At 42.3% G+C, this 17,902-nt stretch overlaps 1 protein-coding gene across 1 annotated transcript in view; it reads right to left on the bottom strand.

Annotated features, from left to right (window-relative positions):
• Positions 1 to 996: 996 nt before the first annotated feature.
• bckdk (branched chain ketoacid dehydrogenase kinase) overlaps positions 997 to 17,902 on the bottom strand; it is a 36,374-nt gene continuing 19,468 nt past the window's right edge. The window contains exons 8-9 of the mRNA XM_048612742.1: positions 9,248 to 9,376; positions 997 to 1,112 (exon numbers count right to left, since the gene is read on the bottom strand). Coding sequence (XP_048468699.1) covers positions 1,019 to 1,112; positions 9,248 to 9,376 — 223 coding nt within the window. The 3' untranslated portion in view covers positions 997 to 1,018. The remainder of the gene's footprint in view (positions 1,113 to 9,247; positions 9,377 to 17,902) is intronic.

A 17,902-nucleotide genomic window follows, 5' to 3' on the forward strand; every position in this document is an offset into this window, starting at 1 on the left:
TAATAAAAACTAGAACTGCATACAGTACATCATGTGGTATAAACAAGTTTGGACAGAGGTTTAAATTAGAGTTTGTATTTCTTTATTTATGGTCTTGTTAATGTGTGGTGTAACTATGTGATTTATGTATTTGTACTCTGAGATGCCTTTGTTCCTCTACTCCACCTAGACTTGTACTTGCCAAGCAATAAGTGACCTCCCTGTTCTTCCTATCAAAATGTATTACCTCATGTTTATCAGTGTTCACACTTTGTTTGCCAATTTTATTTTTAATTCTTAAACGAGATGTGAGCCAGCAAGGCCAGCATTTATCGTCCATCCCCGTGCACATGAACGGAGTGGCTTGTTCGACAAATTCAGAGGGCAGTTAACAGTTGACTCCATTGCTGAGAGTTTGGAGTCACATGTAAGAGAAACTAGGTAAAGACGGTTGATTTCTTTCCCTCCTTAAGAAGGACATTAGCACACCACTTGAAGTGGTGACCGCTGCTGGAGTTACACCCCAGTCACTTGCCAGTGAAGCTGGGAAGTAGGCTGTGAGACAGAGGGATTGGCAGCAAGGGCATGTCAATGCTCAGTCTCCACCTTCTAGACTGTTCCCTCAATCAGGCAATGACTGTGCTTCAACAAGGACTACCCCACTACCAGGAGTCTGTAAGCAAACACGCCAGCATTTGCTAGTCACAACCTCCCACTGGGTGAATACCAGCTGAGAGAGAAGGCGTCACATCTCAGAGCAGCAGCAATCAGCAGCTTTAGAACCCGTTTTCAGCTGACTATCAGACACAGCGTCACTCATAGATCAAGCAAACGGCTGACACAGATAATCACGGCACCCAGTTCCCCCCCCAACTATTTTCCCCATAGTTATCCACAATAACTGGGGCTAAGAGTAATTACCAAACTGCATAGTTCACACAATAACAACATTGCAAACAAAAAAAAAATTCCACGTCAGGGGAGGAGGTCATCAGCTCGAAATAGGCAAAAGTGGAAATACTTGGAAAAAAAAACTGATTTACCGGATAATGAAATCAATATCATTGTTGGCAATGGTGACCACGATGTCAGGGACATTGTAAGGTGTGTCAAGGTGACTCTCCATCGTAGCTCTATGAAAGGAGAGAGAAAAACAAAATCAAATCCCATGAGATAGACAGGGATACGTATTGAACAGCACTTACACATTCACCCAGTCGTATTTGGCATGAACGATTTCATTCTAAAACAAATGGATTCAGAATGAGAGAGTAAAGATTCAAATTCATTGCTCCAATGGAGAGGTTTCTGGCAGAGGGCTCCAGGCACCAGCACACATTTCTAATCACCATATTACAAAAATAGTTGACAAAGATGGGACCAAACTGAGAAGATACAACTGTCTGGACAAACTAAACAATTGTAAGTGTTACCTTACCTCAAGTCATTTTTCTTGAGAAAAATTAATAAGGTAAGGGTAGACTTAAAGAACACGGTTCTACTTCAGAGTAGAAAACTATAGGTCCTAAATGTACAGTCAGTCACTTCCTTTCCTTTATTCATTCACGGGTCGAAGGCATCGCTGGCTAGGCAGCATTTATTGCCCAGAGAGCAGTTAACTGTCAACCACATTGCTGGGGGTCCAGAGTCACATGTAGGCCAGACCAGGTAAGGATGCAAGTTTCCTTCCTTAAAAGGACATTAGTGAACCAGATGGGTTTTTCTGACGATCGACGATGGATTCATGGTCATCATTAGATTCTTAATTCCAGATATTTTATTGAATTCAAATTCCACCATCTGCCGAGGTGGGATTCGAACCTGGGTTCCCAGAACATTATCTAGGTCTCTGGATTAACAGTCCAGCAATAATACCACTAGGCCATCGCCTCAAACCAATAAAGGAATTTAACAAAGTTGTTACATAAATGAAAATAGTTTTAAACACAATAAAAAAGGATTCCAAGGTGTTTCACAACAGCATTAAAAATTTAAAACTGAATATTAAGATATACATCTGAAGGCAAAAGAAACTTCAGAAGACCCAAGGTCTGGATAAAGTTGCTTGTTTTAAGGCACATATTAAAAGGAAGTGAGAAAAATAGAAGGGCCTAAGAGGCCCGGGAAGGAATTCTAGAGTTTGGACCCAATGACTGAAGATCAGAAATTTCTTTACTCAGGTGTGAGAATGTGCAGCCCAAATCAAATTGAGTGGTCAATGTGAAAACCAAATGTTTACGAGGAAGCTAGCTAAGAGGAGAGGGGTGGGGGTGGGGGAAAGAGAGGGCGATATAGAAAAAAAAAGGTAAGAGGAGTCTCATGTGAAGGATAAACAATGGTCATAGGACCATTTTTTGTGCCAGAGAGAGTGTGCATGGGGGACAAGGAGAGAGGGAGTGAGGGATAGACAGACACGATACGGAATAAGGTAAAAAAGGAGTCTCATGTGAAGGATAAGCACTGGTAAGCCGTTGGACCATTTTCTGTGCTGAAGTTCTATCATGTAACCACGATCTAAATTCATTGTCAGAATACATGATATAAATATATACACATGACCTTTTACATAATCTGCACAATAGCTGTCAGACAATTTATATATTTATAGAGTGTCATACAGCATGGAAACAGGCCCTTGGGCCCAACTCGTCCAGGCTGATCAGGTTTCCAAAACTGAACTAGTCCCACTTGTCTGTGTTAGGCCCATAAAACTCTAAATCTATCCCATCCATGCACCTATCCAAATGCCTTTTAAATGCTGTGACTGCACCCACCTCTGTCGATTCCTCTTGTTCCAAACATGCACCACCCTCTGCATGAAAAAGTTGCCCCTCAGGTCCCTTTTCAATCTTTCCCTTCCCACCTTAAACCTATACCCTCTAGCTCTGGACTCCCCTACCCTGGGGAAAAGACCTTGGCTATTCACCTTATCTATGCCCCTCACGATTTTTTATAAAACTCTAAGGTCACCTCTCAGCCTCCGAAACTCCAGGGGAAAAAGTCCCAGCCTATCAAGCCTCTCCTTACAACTCAAACCCTCCAGTCTTAGTAACATCCTTGGAAATCATTTTTGGACCTTTCCAGTTTAAGGTATCCATCCTATAGCAGGGTGACCAGTACTCCAAATATGGCCTTACTAATGTCTTGTAGAGCCAGAATATGATGTCCCAACTCCTATACTGAATGGTCTGACCGCTGAAGGCAAGCGTACCAAATGCCTTCTTCACCACTTTGTCTACCTGTGACGCCACTTTCAAGGAACTATGTACCTGAATCCCTAGGTCTCTGTTTGACATACTCCCCAGGGCCCGACCATTAACCGTGCAAGTCCTTGCCCTGGTTGTCTTCTCAAAATGCGTCACCTCACATTTATCTAAATTAAACTCCATCTGCCATTCCTAGGCCCACTGCCATAGTTGATCAAACATCTTGTTGCACTCTTAGATAATAATCTTCACTATACCACCAATTTCGGTGTATCGTACATCTTTGTACACCATCCTGACTTGGAAAAATATCACCTTTCCTTCACTAATACAGGGTCAAAACCTTGGAGCTCCTTTCATAACAGCACAATGGGTGTCTCTACATCATATGGTCTGCAGCAGTTCAAGGTAACAGCTCACCATCTTCTCAAGAGCAACTAGTGATTGGTAGCAAGTGATGGCTCTGCCAGCGACACGAAAATGGATCAAAATAAAACTTTCACAGATAGAATACTGAATAGTTAAAAGTGGAGAGGTTGCAGCTCTCCCACTGCAAGTCAATTGCTCTAGAAACGTCATAATAACTGGAGAAAAACAACATTCAAAAATAAACTGAATACACAAAAAAAGAGAGAGAAAACCTCAGAAGGCAAATGTTTACAATGGGGTTTCTTGCCAAGTTTAGGCAGTAACAGTCTGTGTTGGAAACAAACAAATCTAAAGTAGGTCATCACGGACAATGAACAGCAGCGGAATAGTGAGAGTATATATATATATATATATATTTTTAAAAAATAAAAATCGCAGAAAGCAGAGAAAATTCAATTTCTGCAAATTAGTATTGTGGCATCAATAGGAGGGTCAGTTCTTTTGCATTAATCATTGCAGTAGTTGCCAGATTCATGGGAGCTGGAAGAAATGTTTGCAAAGGGTGGGGTACCAGCAGTTTAGTTCCACAGACAGTGCGTTGGAAAGTATTCAGGGAAACCACTCCAATACATCTGCTCAGCCATGCCAACAGAATGGTCTACGTTTGACATGTGACCAAAGGTTCACTTACCATTTCCACTGCCTCCATTGTAACTTTACACAGTAAAATCAAACCCTTTCCTTTTTAAAGGGAAAGTTCATATTTTTGTCAGATCCAGGGATCCAGCCCTGTTTACAATGGTGTTCACTACAAACGATTCTGTGGAGAGTTAGGCAACATGATCGGGCAAAATCCTGATGGAACAAGTTTTGAGGCTACAAGTTTCTCAGTCAAAGATGCAGGTAGTGGGCCAGTGCCTCAGGAGGACAAATCACAGAGTGCTACTCGTGCACAAGTGGTTTGTACTGAGACCAGAGCCAGCAGATAAGAGACAGAATAAAACATATCATGCAAGAGAGACTGGTCAAACTCCAGCAGGTTAAGAAACAAAAAGCAGAATAGGGACAGGGACAAAGTCAAACTGGGCTCAGCTGGAAGTGGAAACAAATGAAGGAAGTGAAATAGGACAGGGATGAAAATTGAAGTGATGAGTAAAAGGCAAGGCAAATGTTCCTCTCATTCTTTCTGTAAGGTTTGTTGAGGATAGCCAACTGAAATTTGACAGATTGTGATAGGTCTAATCCAATAGAAGATTTTAAAATTATAGGGAGCTAGCAAATGAAAACATTTACACCGAGTGTCATGGAGCAGTGGGGTTAATAGACAGAGGGGAAAAAAAAAGTCATGTGATTTGGTGATGGGGTAAAAAAGAACGTTCAGAGGTGTGGGGAGACAGACTTTTGTACTACAGTAACAGTATCCCTACCTGTGAGCCAGGAGGCCTGTGTTCAAATCATATCTGCTGCAGAGATGTGTAATAACACCCCTGAACAGGCAGATTAAAAAAAGAAATCTGTGGGGTGAGTTTTTGGGAACAGCAATGGGTGAACCACACCTGGCTACAAGGTCATATTGGAGTGACAACGAAATGCTCAGAACAAGAGGAAAATGGGATCAGATACAAAAAGGAACAGAATCAATGGACGTCATGGGCTCTAAGTGTTTGAAAATGTTCTGACGGTCAAAGCTAAACTAGAGACAGTTAGAAACCCTTTCAGAGAATCCGACATAGTCAGCATTCAATAACTGCTTCCCGATATAGATTTCTTAGAGGTTGGAATTAAATTGGACCCTGAAATAAACTAGTTCCAACCAGTAAGTCGTCACACAGTTTATAATATGGACCCACACAGCTCCTAACACTGCCTTTTCAGATGAATTACTGTGTAGGCAGAAGAAACTTAAACAAAAACAATGGCCAGGCAAGCCCGCCCCCCCACCCCCGCCCCTCCCCCCCACCCCCCTTACTTAGTGCTTCATGTCAGAGAGTGGTGTTAAGTACACTCTGTACAGAACTGGGAGGGGTGAGAGCTGTATCTGGCCACCAGCTGTATCCTGTGTGACAAACAGGATCAGTTTACACTCTTGGAAAGCATAGTTTTGAAACTATATTTCTTTTTACAAAGTTAAAGCTCAACAACATGACGGCTGACTGTAAGGGTCAACATCAAGGAGTTTTAATCATTCTGGTTTCACAGGGATCTTTCCAGAGAAGTGGGACTCACATTGTGTTCTTAAATGGGGTCACTGTTCCAAATAATGCCTGCTCTGACATTTCTCCGGGCAGCAGAGATCAAAGGGAATGGGGGTGGTACTCAAACCGGATGTGGCAGAACATGAGACACCTTTGAGTCAGCGTTGCCCATTTTAACAAAACCCCACCACTTAAAAGTGAGAACTGCCTGTCTTGTTCCAAGATGGTGTAGGAGTTGCTGGGGTGTTTGTAGCAGCATTGCCAGCTTTTGTTTGTTTGTGTCGTATCTGACCCACAGCTAAGACCATCTCACCCAGGCACAGAAGGCAGCCTTTGAGTAAAGGTAGCGTTCCCAGTTGTCAGGCGGAAGGTGGAGGGTTTCGGATCCTGCTTAAAACTGTCCCAACAACTGTTTGCTTCTGAACAGTGGGGCTACTTTCCACAGGGAAACGTTCACTAGCTGGACAATGAGATCCCAGAGCTATCAGCTGGTAAGGAGATGGTTACAGCCACAAACATGTGCTCATGTCACAGCTCTTTCCAACAGTCAACCAGATTGTGAATTCTTCTTTTTAAGGTGGTAAAGATGCAAAAACAACTACAACCTGGATGCAGCAACTTGCCAAGGACTTAATGGTGTGTGTTTATTGATTCCATCGCTTACAGACTTTTGTGATACAGAAAATTCAAAAGACAGACTGAATTGGCTGAGGCTATTTTCCCTGGAGCATCAGAGGCTGAGGGGTGACCTTACAGAGGTTTATAAAATCATGAGGGGCATGGATAGGGTGAATAGACAAGGTCTTTTCCCTGGGGTAGGGGAGTTAAAAACTAGAGGGCAAAGATTTAAGGAGGGAGGGGAAAAGATTTAAAAGTGAACTGAGGGGCAATTTTTTTCACATAGAGAGTGGTGCGTGTACAGAATGCGGTGCCAGAGGAAGTGGTGGAGGCTGGTACAATTACAACATTTAAAAGGCATCTGGATGGATATGTGAATAGGAAGCAAATAGAGGGCCAAATGCTGGCAAATGGAACTAGTTCAGTTTAGGAAACTTGGTCGGCATGGATGAGTTGGGCCAAAGGATCTGTTTCCATGACTCATATTTTGGTATTTTTTTTGGAAGAAAAAAGTCTTGATTTTTTTTTCCCAACACTGCTAACCAGCGACAGTAGCTGCAAATATCCATGGAGCATGTCCCCAGTGCTACCACAGAAATGCACTGCACCTCCCTCCCCCATCCCCACTATGGTATTCTCCAGCGCTGACTTCTGCTGCTGTTCACAGAAACAAAAGGCACATCTCATCCAGCCTCCCGCACACAAACAAACAATGCATCTCCAACACTGAGCTGTCCCAGTGATCTGGGAAATTCTACAGCTCCCCAGACAGAGCGGCTGCCTTTTGCAACCATCCCACAGACCCTGGTCTTTAAACAAACAGGGGTTTACAAAACCTCTTTCACTTCCGAAGGAAATTTCAGACTGGTTCCATGTTTGGACTCAAGCCTCAGCACTAGAGCGCAGCTGACAGTGCATCAACAACTCACCCTCCAACCATTTTTTTTTTTAAAAATTCATTTTTGGGATGTGGATGTCACTGGCTGGGCCAGTAATTATTGCCTATCCCTAATTACCCTGGAGAAAGTGGTATTAAAGAGGTTGGGTGGGGGAATAAAAACTGACAAGGCCCTTGTCTTTCCAATGGCTATGCCAGGTCCTTTCTCTCTAAATCCATTTGAGACCGAGTTGTATCCTTAGGGCTGCATCTACAAACTGTTGCAAAAGCTGAGCTTCAGGAAGTTTAATACCCATAGGTTAAACTTTACCCAATAAACGGTTAGGGGGAATAGGAACAGGAAGAGGCCATTCAGTAGCACACCAATTCCATTCCCCACTAAAAAGGGGATGGTGATTGATCCGTACCCCAATTCCACTTATCCCACCAGACTCCACATCCCCCAACACTGACAACCAAACTCTTATCAATCCCGGATTGTAAATTCAGAGCTAGCATCTACTACATGTGTTTGTCAGCAAGTGTTCCATATTTTTAAGACACTTTCTCAGCTGAATTTCCTCTTCATGTCTCCCCTGAATGTCCTGGCTCCGATTTTAAGTTTGTAATCCTTTGTCCTGGATTTAAGTAGTGAAAGGTATTTCTATCTGTTCCATCAAAACCTTAAACCTCAAATCAAATTGTTTAATGCAGAGAAGGTAAGCCTAGTTTATCAAGTTTCTGCTTAAAATAACAACCCTGACAACATTCCATCTTTCCAAGACCTAATTGTCTTGTCTAAAAAGGTACCTTAGAACAGTCTATAGGTGTGGTTTATCCAGCATTTTGTACAGTTTTGACTTTTCTTTTTATAGTCTGGACCTCTACTTACAACCCATCTAACATCCTACAGACCGTTCATTAGTGCTCTGGGTAAACGGATCCTTAAATCTCTTTGGATCATCACCTTTACACCACATTTAATTAAATACTCAGGTCTATTTATTTTCTGCTTATAAAATGGATGCCCTCACATTTAACTCCACTGAAACACATCCGCAATAACCTACTTTTTTTTTCAAAAAAAAAAAAAAAAAAGCCTTCTTTAACAAAACGGCAGCACATTCTGGATTAGTATTCCCAACTCAGAGCCCTCACTGGAGTTAAAAGAGATTGGATATGATAATGAGATTGTATTTCGTGAGTAACATCAAGCAACCGCAAGAATAGGATGGAATTGTCTGCACTAAAGAGAGACGACACTATCACATCTAGTGGTGTCAATAAAAAGGTTTGCAGAGCTCACTAAAGGCCAACAGCAGTCACTTTGAGGTAAGGGGAAGCCATTCGGACAGATGCGAAGGCTGAAGGGCCTTTTTCTACACTCTAACATTATGATATCAAAGGGAAACAGAGGAGGTGACCTTGACCAAGCGTTGCAAACTGCATATTCCAAGTTCCAGGACCACGTGCTGGGGGAGGCACTAAAGCTCGGGGTAGATGCTGACGAGGCACACTGGGGAAAGACTACTAAAGGTCTTTCTGCCAAAGTTAAATGGGGGTTCGTTCAGTTATCAGACCCTCCGTGTCTCAAATACGTATAAATATAGTCTTGTATGTGTAAGAGATGCCTGTGGTTTGTTGGAAAGAGTCAAACTCCAATGTTTGTGTTGCCTTGATATACTACTGTACAGATCCAAACTGCATTTGTGATTATGTAAATAATTTTTTTGATGAATGAAGCATTTTTTGAAATTAAAGAAGTCAAGGACATGTAGAATAGAACCCAAATCACAAACCACAGGATGCATAACCAGTTATCACAGCAAGTTAATGATTTCAACCAATAATCAGCATGAAAACAAGCAGCAGGATTTTCCTTCATTCTCTACGGTCAGCCAGTTAAAGCATGGGGGCTCATAGCGCAACTGGCCCTATCCCCAGCCCCCAGGGGCTGGACTCTCTTATCATTACCTTCCATCGTGTGCAAAGACAGGACTCACCTCATTGCATTCTTCAGTAACTCAGGCAGGATGTAGTCCAGAGGCATCGGGATATAAGGGTATCTGGCTGCCACATGGCCATTTATCCGCACTCGTGGGGAATTTCCATACTGATGCTCACATAAGCGCCTAGAAGAAGAAAGGGAACAAAAACAACAATGCTCATTTTTAAATGAAACTCCAGCCTGCTCATGTCCAAGTGACAGAAACATTAACTCTACGACTTTTACCACAGATGCTGCCTGACTATAAGATACAGGAGCAAACTTAGGCCATTCAGCCCATCAAGATTACAATCTTGAAAGCTATTACATTAATCAATTGCAGAATCATTGAATTTTTTTTTGAGGTAAACAGAACAAAGCAGTACCTAGCAGCAGAAATACCATTGCCATACGGTTGCACCGAAAGCTGCATAACTCTGCTTAAGCAATCAGGACTAATCAATGAAGCTGCATTTTAAGCAATATTCAGGGGCATGAAATTTATAATTAATAAAAGGGGATCAAGGGTTATAGGGAGGAGGCAGGAGAATGGGATCCTGCTGAGCATTCCTCCATATTTCACTTTAGTCTTTACTTGTGTGCGCGCCTGGTTTGTTGAAAGAGGTGGAAGGAGGATGAAAGGTTAATATAATTTTTGCTCAACATGTTGCAGTTTGAAATTGATTTCCACCTACAACTTCCTGGATTTGCTCTCTTCTTTCAGATACCCTTATAGCAGTTTGATCAAGACAGGCTTCCTCCCAGATCTGATCTCCCCTCAAATCTCACCCCACCCCCATTCCATACAGGAGATGCACACATCAGATCATTGTCCTTGGTACAAACTCAGAAGTGCCAAGGACATTCCTGGTGATACTTCTCAAAACACTGCTTGGGATTTAATAAGAATCCAGAGAATTCTATATAAATAATTGTCAGCTGTCATTTAACTCGCTGACTGACATTTCGAAGTCTGTTTTTGCACATTTTAGTTGGGTTCAAAACAAAAACAGATTTTTTAAAATTAATTCTTCTTCCAACTTAATTGGATTTATAGGATTGACTTATTTCTTGTTGCTTTCTTTTACAAGAAAAGAAAAACACTATAAAGATAGAAAACAGCGCTCAAAAACTACCTTTTTAAAAACCTATAAAAAAAGGATTGAAATTAAAAATTCCAAGACATAAAAAACTGCTATAAAGCACCAGAGGGGAGGTCAGTATTTGGTCCCTTGCTATTTAAGGCCACAATAACTACCCAGCAACATCAATTAAAGAGCAAACTTTCCAGAGGCTTGGTGCACGGAGAGGGCAAGTCGGAGAATCAGAAGTGCCACAAACCAGCCACATCAACTTCCACACCCAGGTGAGGTGCAGATGCAGGGAGGGTCCTTATCCAGAACATCTAAGGCACAGGATGGCACAGTGACACAGTGGGTAGCACTGAAGTCTCACACTGCCAGGGACCCGGGTTCAATTCCAGCCACGGGTGACTGTGTGGAGTTTGCACATTCTCCCGGTGTCTGTGTGGGTTTACTCCAGGAGCTCCAGTTTCCTCCCTCAGTTCAAAGATGTGCAGTTTAGGTGGATTGGCCATGCTAAATTGCCCCATAGTGTCCAGCAATGTGCAGGCTCGGTGGGTTAGGGATAGGGTAGGGGGTTCGGGCAGGATGCTCTTTGGAAGGTTGGTGTGGACTCAATGGGCTGAATGGCCTGATTCCACACTGTCGTGATTCTATGAATAGAAAATGCTCACCTGTATCATCCAGAAATGACAGTATAAAAAAGGAGAATACAGGCAATAATCAGTGCTACGGAAATCAGTGCCACAAAGAGCTATTTGTACAGCTGGTCAGAGGGAACAATAAAGGAGTACAGGAGATGTTAGGCAGGCAGAAGAGAAACCACAGCGTACCAATAACACCACAGCACTATTAATCCAGAAGCCCAGGATAATAATGTAACCACAGCAAATGGCAGAAATTAAATTCAATTTTTAATTTGGAGCTGGAACAGACAGACAGTCTCACAAAACCAGGATTGATTTTTAAAAAAAAAAAACAACTTGTCAGGCCCACTAAAACCCTTCAGGGATGGATATCTGACTCCTTACCAAGGCTGGCCTCCACGTGACTACAAACCGCAGCAACGTGGAGGACTCTTAGTAGGCCATTTCCAAGGGCTCTTAAATCACTCATTGCATAAGGACGGACAAAGTAAAATGCTGATTTGCCAATGACACTCATTCTATGAGAAATCTTTTCTAAATTCTCATGTACGTTGACTAAAAGTGGACAGGGCAGTGGTGAAGGATACTGTAAACTTAGGTATCCTTTGAATGACTTGAAATTTCAACTCCACACCCAGAAGGGAAAGTCGCCTGCAGCTTTAACTGCACATAAATGGAAGTCAGAAGACAAAGAGCATGACAGTAGAAGACAGCTTGCCAACACTGAGCCCACGTCTAAGTTAGTCATATAATTCATCACATCAAATTAATGTCACTTGATCAGTTGGTCACCACTTTCTAATCAAAAGTGCATTACAGAATTCTCTATTTAAATGTTCTAGAATCCAATGTAATCCATGACTTGTATCAACCTTTAACATCAGCACAGGAGAAATACAGCTGGTCCACTGACTACACATCAACACCATCTGCTCCAATCCCATTTCTAACCACTCAATCTCACACTCAGCATTTTAACTTTTTTTTTTAAACTTTAGCTTTTTATCTGGTTCTTCTTTAGTTAACAATCCTCATTAGGTTAAGGGTACGTGAAAGGTCCGATGGCCTTACTCAGAGACAAACAGTGATTCTGCTGAAGCCACACAAAAAGGTGAGTGGGTCACTACTGGTTGCTGTGTTTGCCGTTTAAGAACAGTTCAATGAACTGTCATGGTTCGCAAAACACTTTTCAATATTTGAGACACGTAATAACACACTAAATAAATACAAGCCTTTTCTCTCTAGGGCACTGCACTTACAGTAAAGTAATCCACATTCAAATATCCTCAGCCCATTTCTTCTAAGTTGCTCCTTTACACCTCAAGCGGATTTGAATTTCAGGTCACAGGGACAAGAAATATTTCCAGCTGCATTCCTCATTGTTAAAGTCAACTGTACCCCCACAATCAACATTCTGGAAATTATCACTGACTAGAAACTGTACTGGACTAGCCATATATAAATATAGTGCCTAAGAGAGCAGATTAGAAGCTACGAATACTGCAGCAATTCATCTCCTGACTCCCCAGAGCCTGTCCATCATCTACAAGCCACAAGTCAGGAGTGTGATCGAATACTCCCCACTTGCCTAAATGGGTGTAGCTCCAACACCACTCGGGAAGTTCAACACCATCCAGGACAAAGCAGCCTGCTTGGCTGACACCCCATCCACCATCTTCAATATTCGCTTCCTATACCACTGATGCACAGGGGCAGCTGTGTGCACCATCTACAAGCTCACCAAGGCTCCTTCAACAGCACCTTCCAAACCTGCGACCTCTGCCTCCTCGAAAGACAGGGGCAGCAAATGAAATGGAAGAGCACCATCTTCAAGTTTCCCTCCAACCCATACTGACTTGGAACTATATTGCCATTCCTTCACTACCGATGGGTCAAAATCCTGGAGCTCCCTTCCTAGCAAGTGTAGTCAACCTTCCTACACCACATGGACTGCAACTATTCAAACAAAAAACCCAACTCACCACCTCCTTCTGGGCAGCAATCAGAAATAGGCAACAAAAAATATTTGGCTTTATCAGTGATATGCATGTCACCAAGGAGTTTTTTAAAAAAAAAAGCAGAATTTAACTAGGAGTTTAAAAATTGAAGCAAAAACCTGGTACCAGTGCAAGTGACTGCAAAGCTATTAGTGTAGGTTAACAGTACTGATTGCCCATTCCCTAGTGAAACTCTGCACGGCACTGCTATCAGCTGCAGCCTTTCGAGAACCTACAGCCTTGCAATTGTGGAGTGTCTCGTGCAACCTCAGGAGCTGCCAAGGTATTTCACAGACATTCTGGTACTTTTTTTAAAAAAAAGGTAGCTATTGTAGGAAACATGGCAATCAACTTAAAGACAGGAATCTTCCATAATAAGAAGTAGGTAACGACTGAACGACATTTTGGTGGTGTTGGTTCAGGGTTAAATATTTCCCGGGTTTGTGAACGTGTCGGATTTAGAACTGTAAGAATGAAACTGTTTCCAATGGCTAAAATGGGTGAAAAACCAGGTCACCAAACTGAAGGTCATTAGCGGAACTAAGTGGCGCTGAGGAAAAATATTACAATGTTATCACCTAGAATGCACTGCCTGAAAGGGATATGGAAACAGATTCAATTCAGGGAATTTACTACTTACTTTCCAAAGGAAAAAAGTCACAGGACTATAGAGGGATAAAGCAGGGGAGTGGGACTAACTTTTTTCAAAAGGGTTACTTAATAAATAGTGTACAAAGCTATAAAATGGACCAAATTGACTCTGTGCTTTACAATTCTAAAAATGTCTGAGGACAGCAGTGAGAATTCCTCAGTGCTACTTCACAAAAAATGCCATGGGATCTTTCACACTCAAGGTGGCAGGCTGGGCCTCTAAGTTCTCTTCCAAAAGGCAGCACCATCGACGATGGAGCACTCCCTTACCACTGCACTGGAAGGACCAGCCTAGAGGCGGGAGGTGATACTGAACTTGCTTCAGACACTTGTTAGACCTCAGCTGGAGTACTGTATACTCTTCTAGGCGCCACATTATAGGAAGGACGTAAATACATTGGAGAGAGAGAGTGCAGAGCAGTTGACAAGAATGGCTCAAGGGATGACGAACTTCAGTGATGAGGACAGATTGAAGAAGTTGGGACCTAGTTCTGGTCACCCAGTTATAGGAAGAGGAAGCTACAGAGGGTTCAGAAGAGATTTGCCAGGATGTTACCGGGTACAGAAGGCTCGAGTTACAAAGAAAGGCTTAATAGGCTGTCACTTCTTCCATTAGTGCTTAGGAGGTTTACAGGCAGTTCTATAGAAGTTTATAAAATAATGAGGGGAATAGATAAGAGTTAATGATAGTTGTCTTTTCCCTAGGATGGGGGATTTCAAGACTAGGGGGTATATTTTTAAGGTGAAAGGAGAGAGATTTAAAAAAAAAACAGATGAAGGGCAATTTTTAATTTTTTTTGTTTTACACAGAGGATGGTTCATGTGTGGAATGAACTTCCTTAGGAAATGATGGATGTGGGTACAATTACAATGTTTAAAAAAAATTTAGATAATTACATGAATAGGAAGGGTTTGCAGGGATATGGGCCAGGAGCAGACAGCATGGACTGGTTGGACCAAAGGGTCAGCTTCCATACTGTATGACTCTATAACAGCATCAAACATGCTGACCCATCAGTGAGAGTCTATTGTCTCCCACTAGGAGGAGCAGGTAGGTGTTTAACATGACCAACCATCTGATTTCTTAGAACATAATTCACTTCTACCCCAACTACCTCGCCTCTCCGACAAGATAACACAGAACAGGTTTGTGAAGAAAAACCTAAGCTCAAAGGGCAAAAGGTGTAGCAGCAGGAGTACAAAACCAGCTCAGGTGTAGAAAACAGACAGCATTGGTTCTCCCGTCCCCCTACCGCATCCCAAAACCAGCCCAGCTCGTCCCCGCCTCCCTAACTTGTCCTTCCTCCCACCTATTCCCTCCTCCCACCTCAAGCCGCACCCCCATCTCCTACCTACTAACCTCATCCCGCCCCCTTGACCTGTCAGTCCTCCCTGGACTGACCTATCTCCTCCCTACACTCACCTTTACTGGCTCCATCCCCGCCTCTTTGACCTGTCTGCCTCCTCTCCACCTATCTTCTCTTTTATCCGCCTCCCCCTCTCTCCCTATTTATTTCAGAACCCCCTTCCCCTCCCCCATTTCTGAAGAAAAGTCTAGGCCCGAAACGTCAGCCTTCCTGCTCCTCTGATGCTGCTTGGCCTGCTGTGTTCATCCAGCTCTACACCTTGTTATCTCAGCATTGGTGGGTGGTTGTTTTTCCAGACTAGAGGAAGGTACATAGTGTTCCCCAAAGTTCAAAGCTGGGATCTCTGCTAGCGTCGACATGCATTCACCACCTGGACATGGAGTGTAGACCACAATTTCAGACAACACGATACTTAAAAATGTTCCAGGGATGAGGTATCATAGTTACATAGTTAGAATTGAGAAATGGAGGTTGTTCTCCTTATAGAGGGGAACTTCGACGAGATTTGATAAAAAGTATTTTGAATTAAGAATTTAGATGGAGTGAGTGGTAGCTCAGGGATTAGTAAACAGAGGGATAGAATGAAGATAATGAATGAAACAACTGGAGTCAACGATCTGAAGAACTATTTTGTGCTTTCTAAATGAAATCTTAGGATTTGGATAAGTTGATAGATACAGAATTAATAGTTAACCTACAAAAGAATGAGTACAAAAGAGAATATAATAAACATTTGAAGAAAAAAAATTCCTGTAGGGATGGTGGTGTGAAGCGTTAATGTCACTGAACTAGTAGTCCAGAGGCCAAGCCAATGCTCTGGATGGTGGTGGAATTTAAATTCAATCAATAACATCAGGAATTGAAAGATAGTTTTGGTAATGGAAACCATGAAACTATGAATCATGATCAATTCACTACCGCGCATCAGCAAATGGAATCTGCCATGCTTACCTGGTCTTAGCTGCAACTCCAAATGCACAGCAATGTGGTTAACCCTTAACTGAATATGAAATGGCCTGGAAAACCACTCAGTTCCAGGGCAATTAACAATGGACAACAACGCTGATCTTGCCAGCAACACTGAAATCCCACAAAAGAATAAAGAAATCGCAGGGATATGGGAAATAAGCAGAGAGTGAAGTACACCAGTTATAAACTCAATGGGCTGATGGCCTCCTACTGTATTGGACTATTTTTGATGCTACGGCATCCTACATAATAAGATGATAGAACTCTCAAGTGTGTAAATTAGATGGCGTGATGTTCTAAGCTATGACAGGTGGTCATGTGATTTGACACAACTTAACTTCGAGCCCCACAGTAGCAGTATGGCCTGCCCTTTAGGTGTCTTGACAGCTCTGGAGGGAGCTCACAGCAAGCTCAAACGGACAATAAAAGGTTTAAAAGAATTTCTGCTCTTTGAAAAGGGACAAAAAAAAAAAAAAAGTTCTCCCGTGTTTTCGTCAACATGAGTCAATCAAACAAACAGCATTAACTGGTCAGTCACCTCAACACTGTTTCGAAAATCTCACTATTCAAACTGGCTGCTTAGACTGCCCACAGGACAAGAGGTCACTTAAAAAGCCGTTCATTCAACGTGAAGTAATTCTGATGTCATGAAGACACGAAAAAGGTGTTATACAAAGACCAGGAAGAGTGGCTTCAGTCAAGCACCATTTCAGCAATTGAATCTCAGCACTGCCTTCAGTGTTCCTGCACCAATTACAGGGAAAGAAATGAGCATGGACAACCACTTCTCATTGCTACCCAGTGGGAGACCTTGTGCTGCACCGGTAGCACTTACCTCTGGAGCCAGAAGTTCCAGGTTCAAGTCCCACATCAGGACTTGGTGGTGATATGGAAGGAAGGTCCATGACAATCAGCCCTGAAATGTTTCCAACATCTCCCCAAAAGGGGAAAAAGGAAAGAAAAAAAAAAAAAAAAAAAAAAAGTGTTTCGGAAGATAACCTAAACAAAATAAAAATCACCACCTACTGGATGTCTCCCAGAAGATTTGGGTGGAGATGAGAATGGGATTGGCTACAGTAACACTATTAAGTGAACAGGTCTGCAATAACTCATTAACTGGGCTCCTCTACAAGTCACCACTTGAACAAAGCTAAGGCATGGTCACTGCTAATAGAACTAACATCACTTGCCACAGAAAATATGTTTTTAAATGACTCTTAAATTAAAAGAATACTTTTTCAAAAACAAAAAGAAAAACAATTGAAAGAAAAAGTCACTAATTTTTTTTTCCCACAAAACAAAGATCTCTCATTGGCTTGTGTTTCAATACAGACAAAATCTGTAGCTAAAGAGCCAGAAGTGGCACTGGGTTATATCCTAAAAAGTGTTCTCTCCCTCTCTCTGCCAACCCGCATCCAGTCTGCTACTCACCCCATTTAGACTCTATATATGAGCCTATTCCCAGGTCTCTCCAGTTGAGCAGACTGATTTGCAGTACAATCCCCTCCCTGTCTTGGCTCTTAAGCAGGCAAGGTCAGAAACTAGTCACATCGACAATTGCAGGTACTGCACTGTTTTAACATCTATTATTCGCCGAGTTAGGAGATGGGGGCACAGTAAGAGTAAAAAGAATGAGATAATAAAAAAACAAAAAAGAGAAAAATGTTTCAGCTGGGATTGTGTGTTTCTGGCCAAGTGAAGGAGCCTGCTGTACGTTTAATTTTAAACAAGCACTGCATCACGCAAACAGCAGTGACAGGATGTCAGCTTTTCCCCTGCCCTTGACATAGCAGAACCAACTAGCTCACAATCAAATGGACTGCATACCTTTCCCTCTTCAGCTGATTAGCATGACCCATCCACTTCCAGATAATACTGATGATTCAATTACTAAAAAATAAATCACAAAGACCAGGGCCTCCTGGATAAGAGTCATATAGTTGCCATGGAAAAAAAAC

Source organism: Rhincodon typus, chromosome 26 (assembly GCF_021869965.1).
Source record: "Rhincodon typus isolate 14 chromosome 26, sRhiTyp1.1, whole genome shotgun sequence".
Classification (NCBI taxonomy): Eukaryota; Metazoa; Chordata; class Chondrichthyes; order Orectolobiformes; family Rhincodontidae; genus Rhincodon; species Rhincodon typus.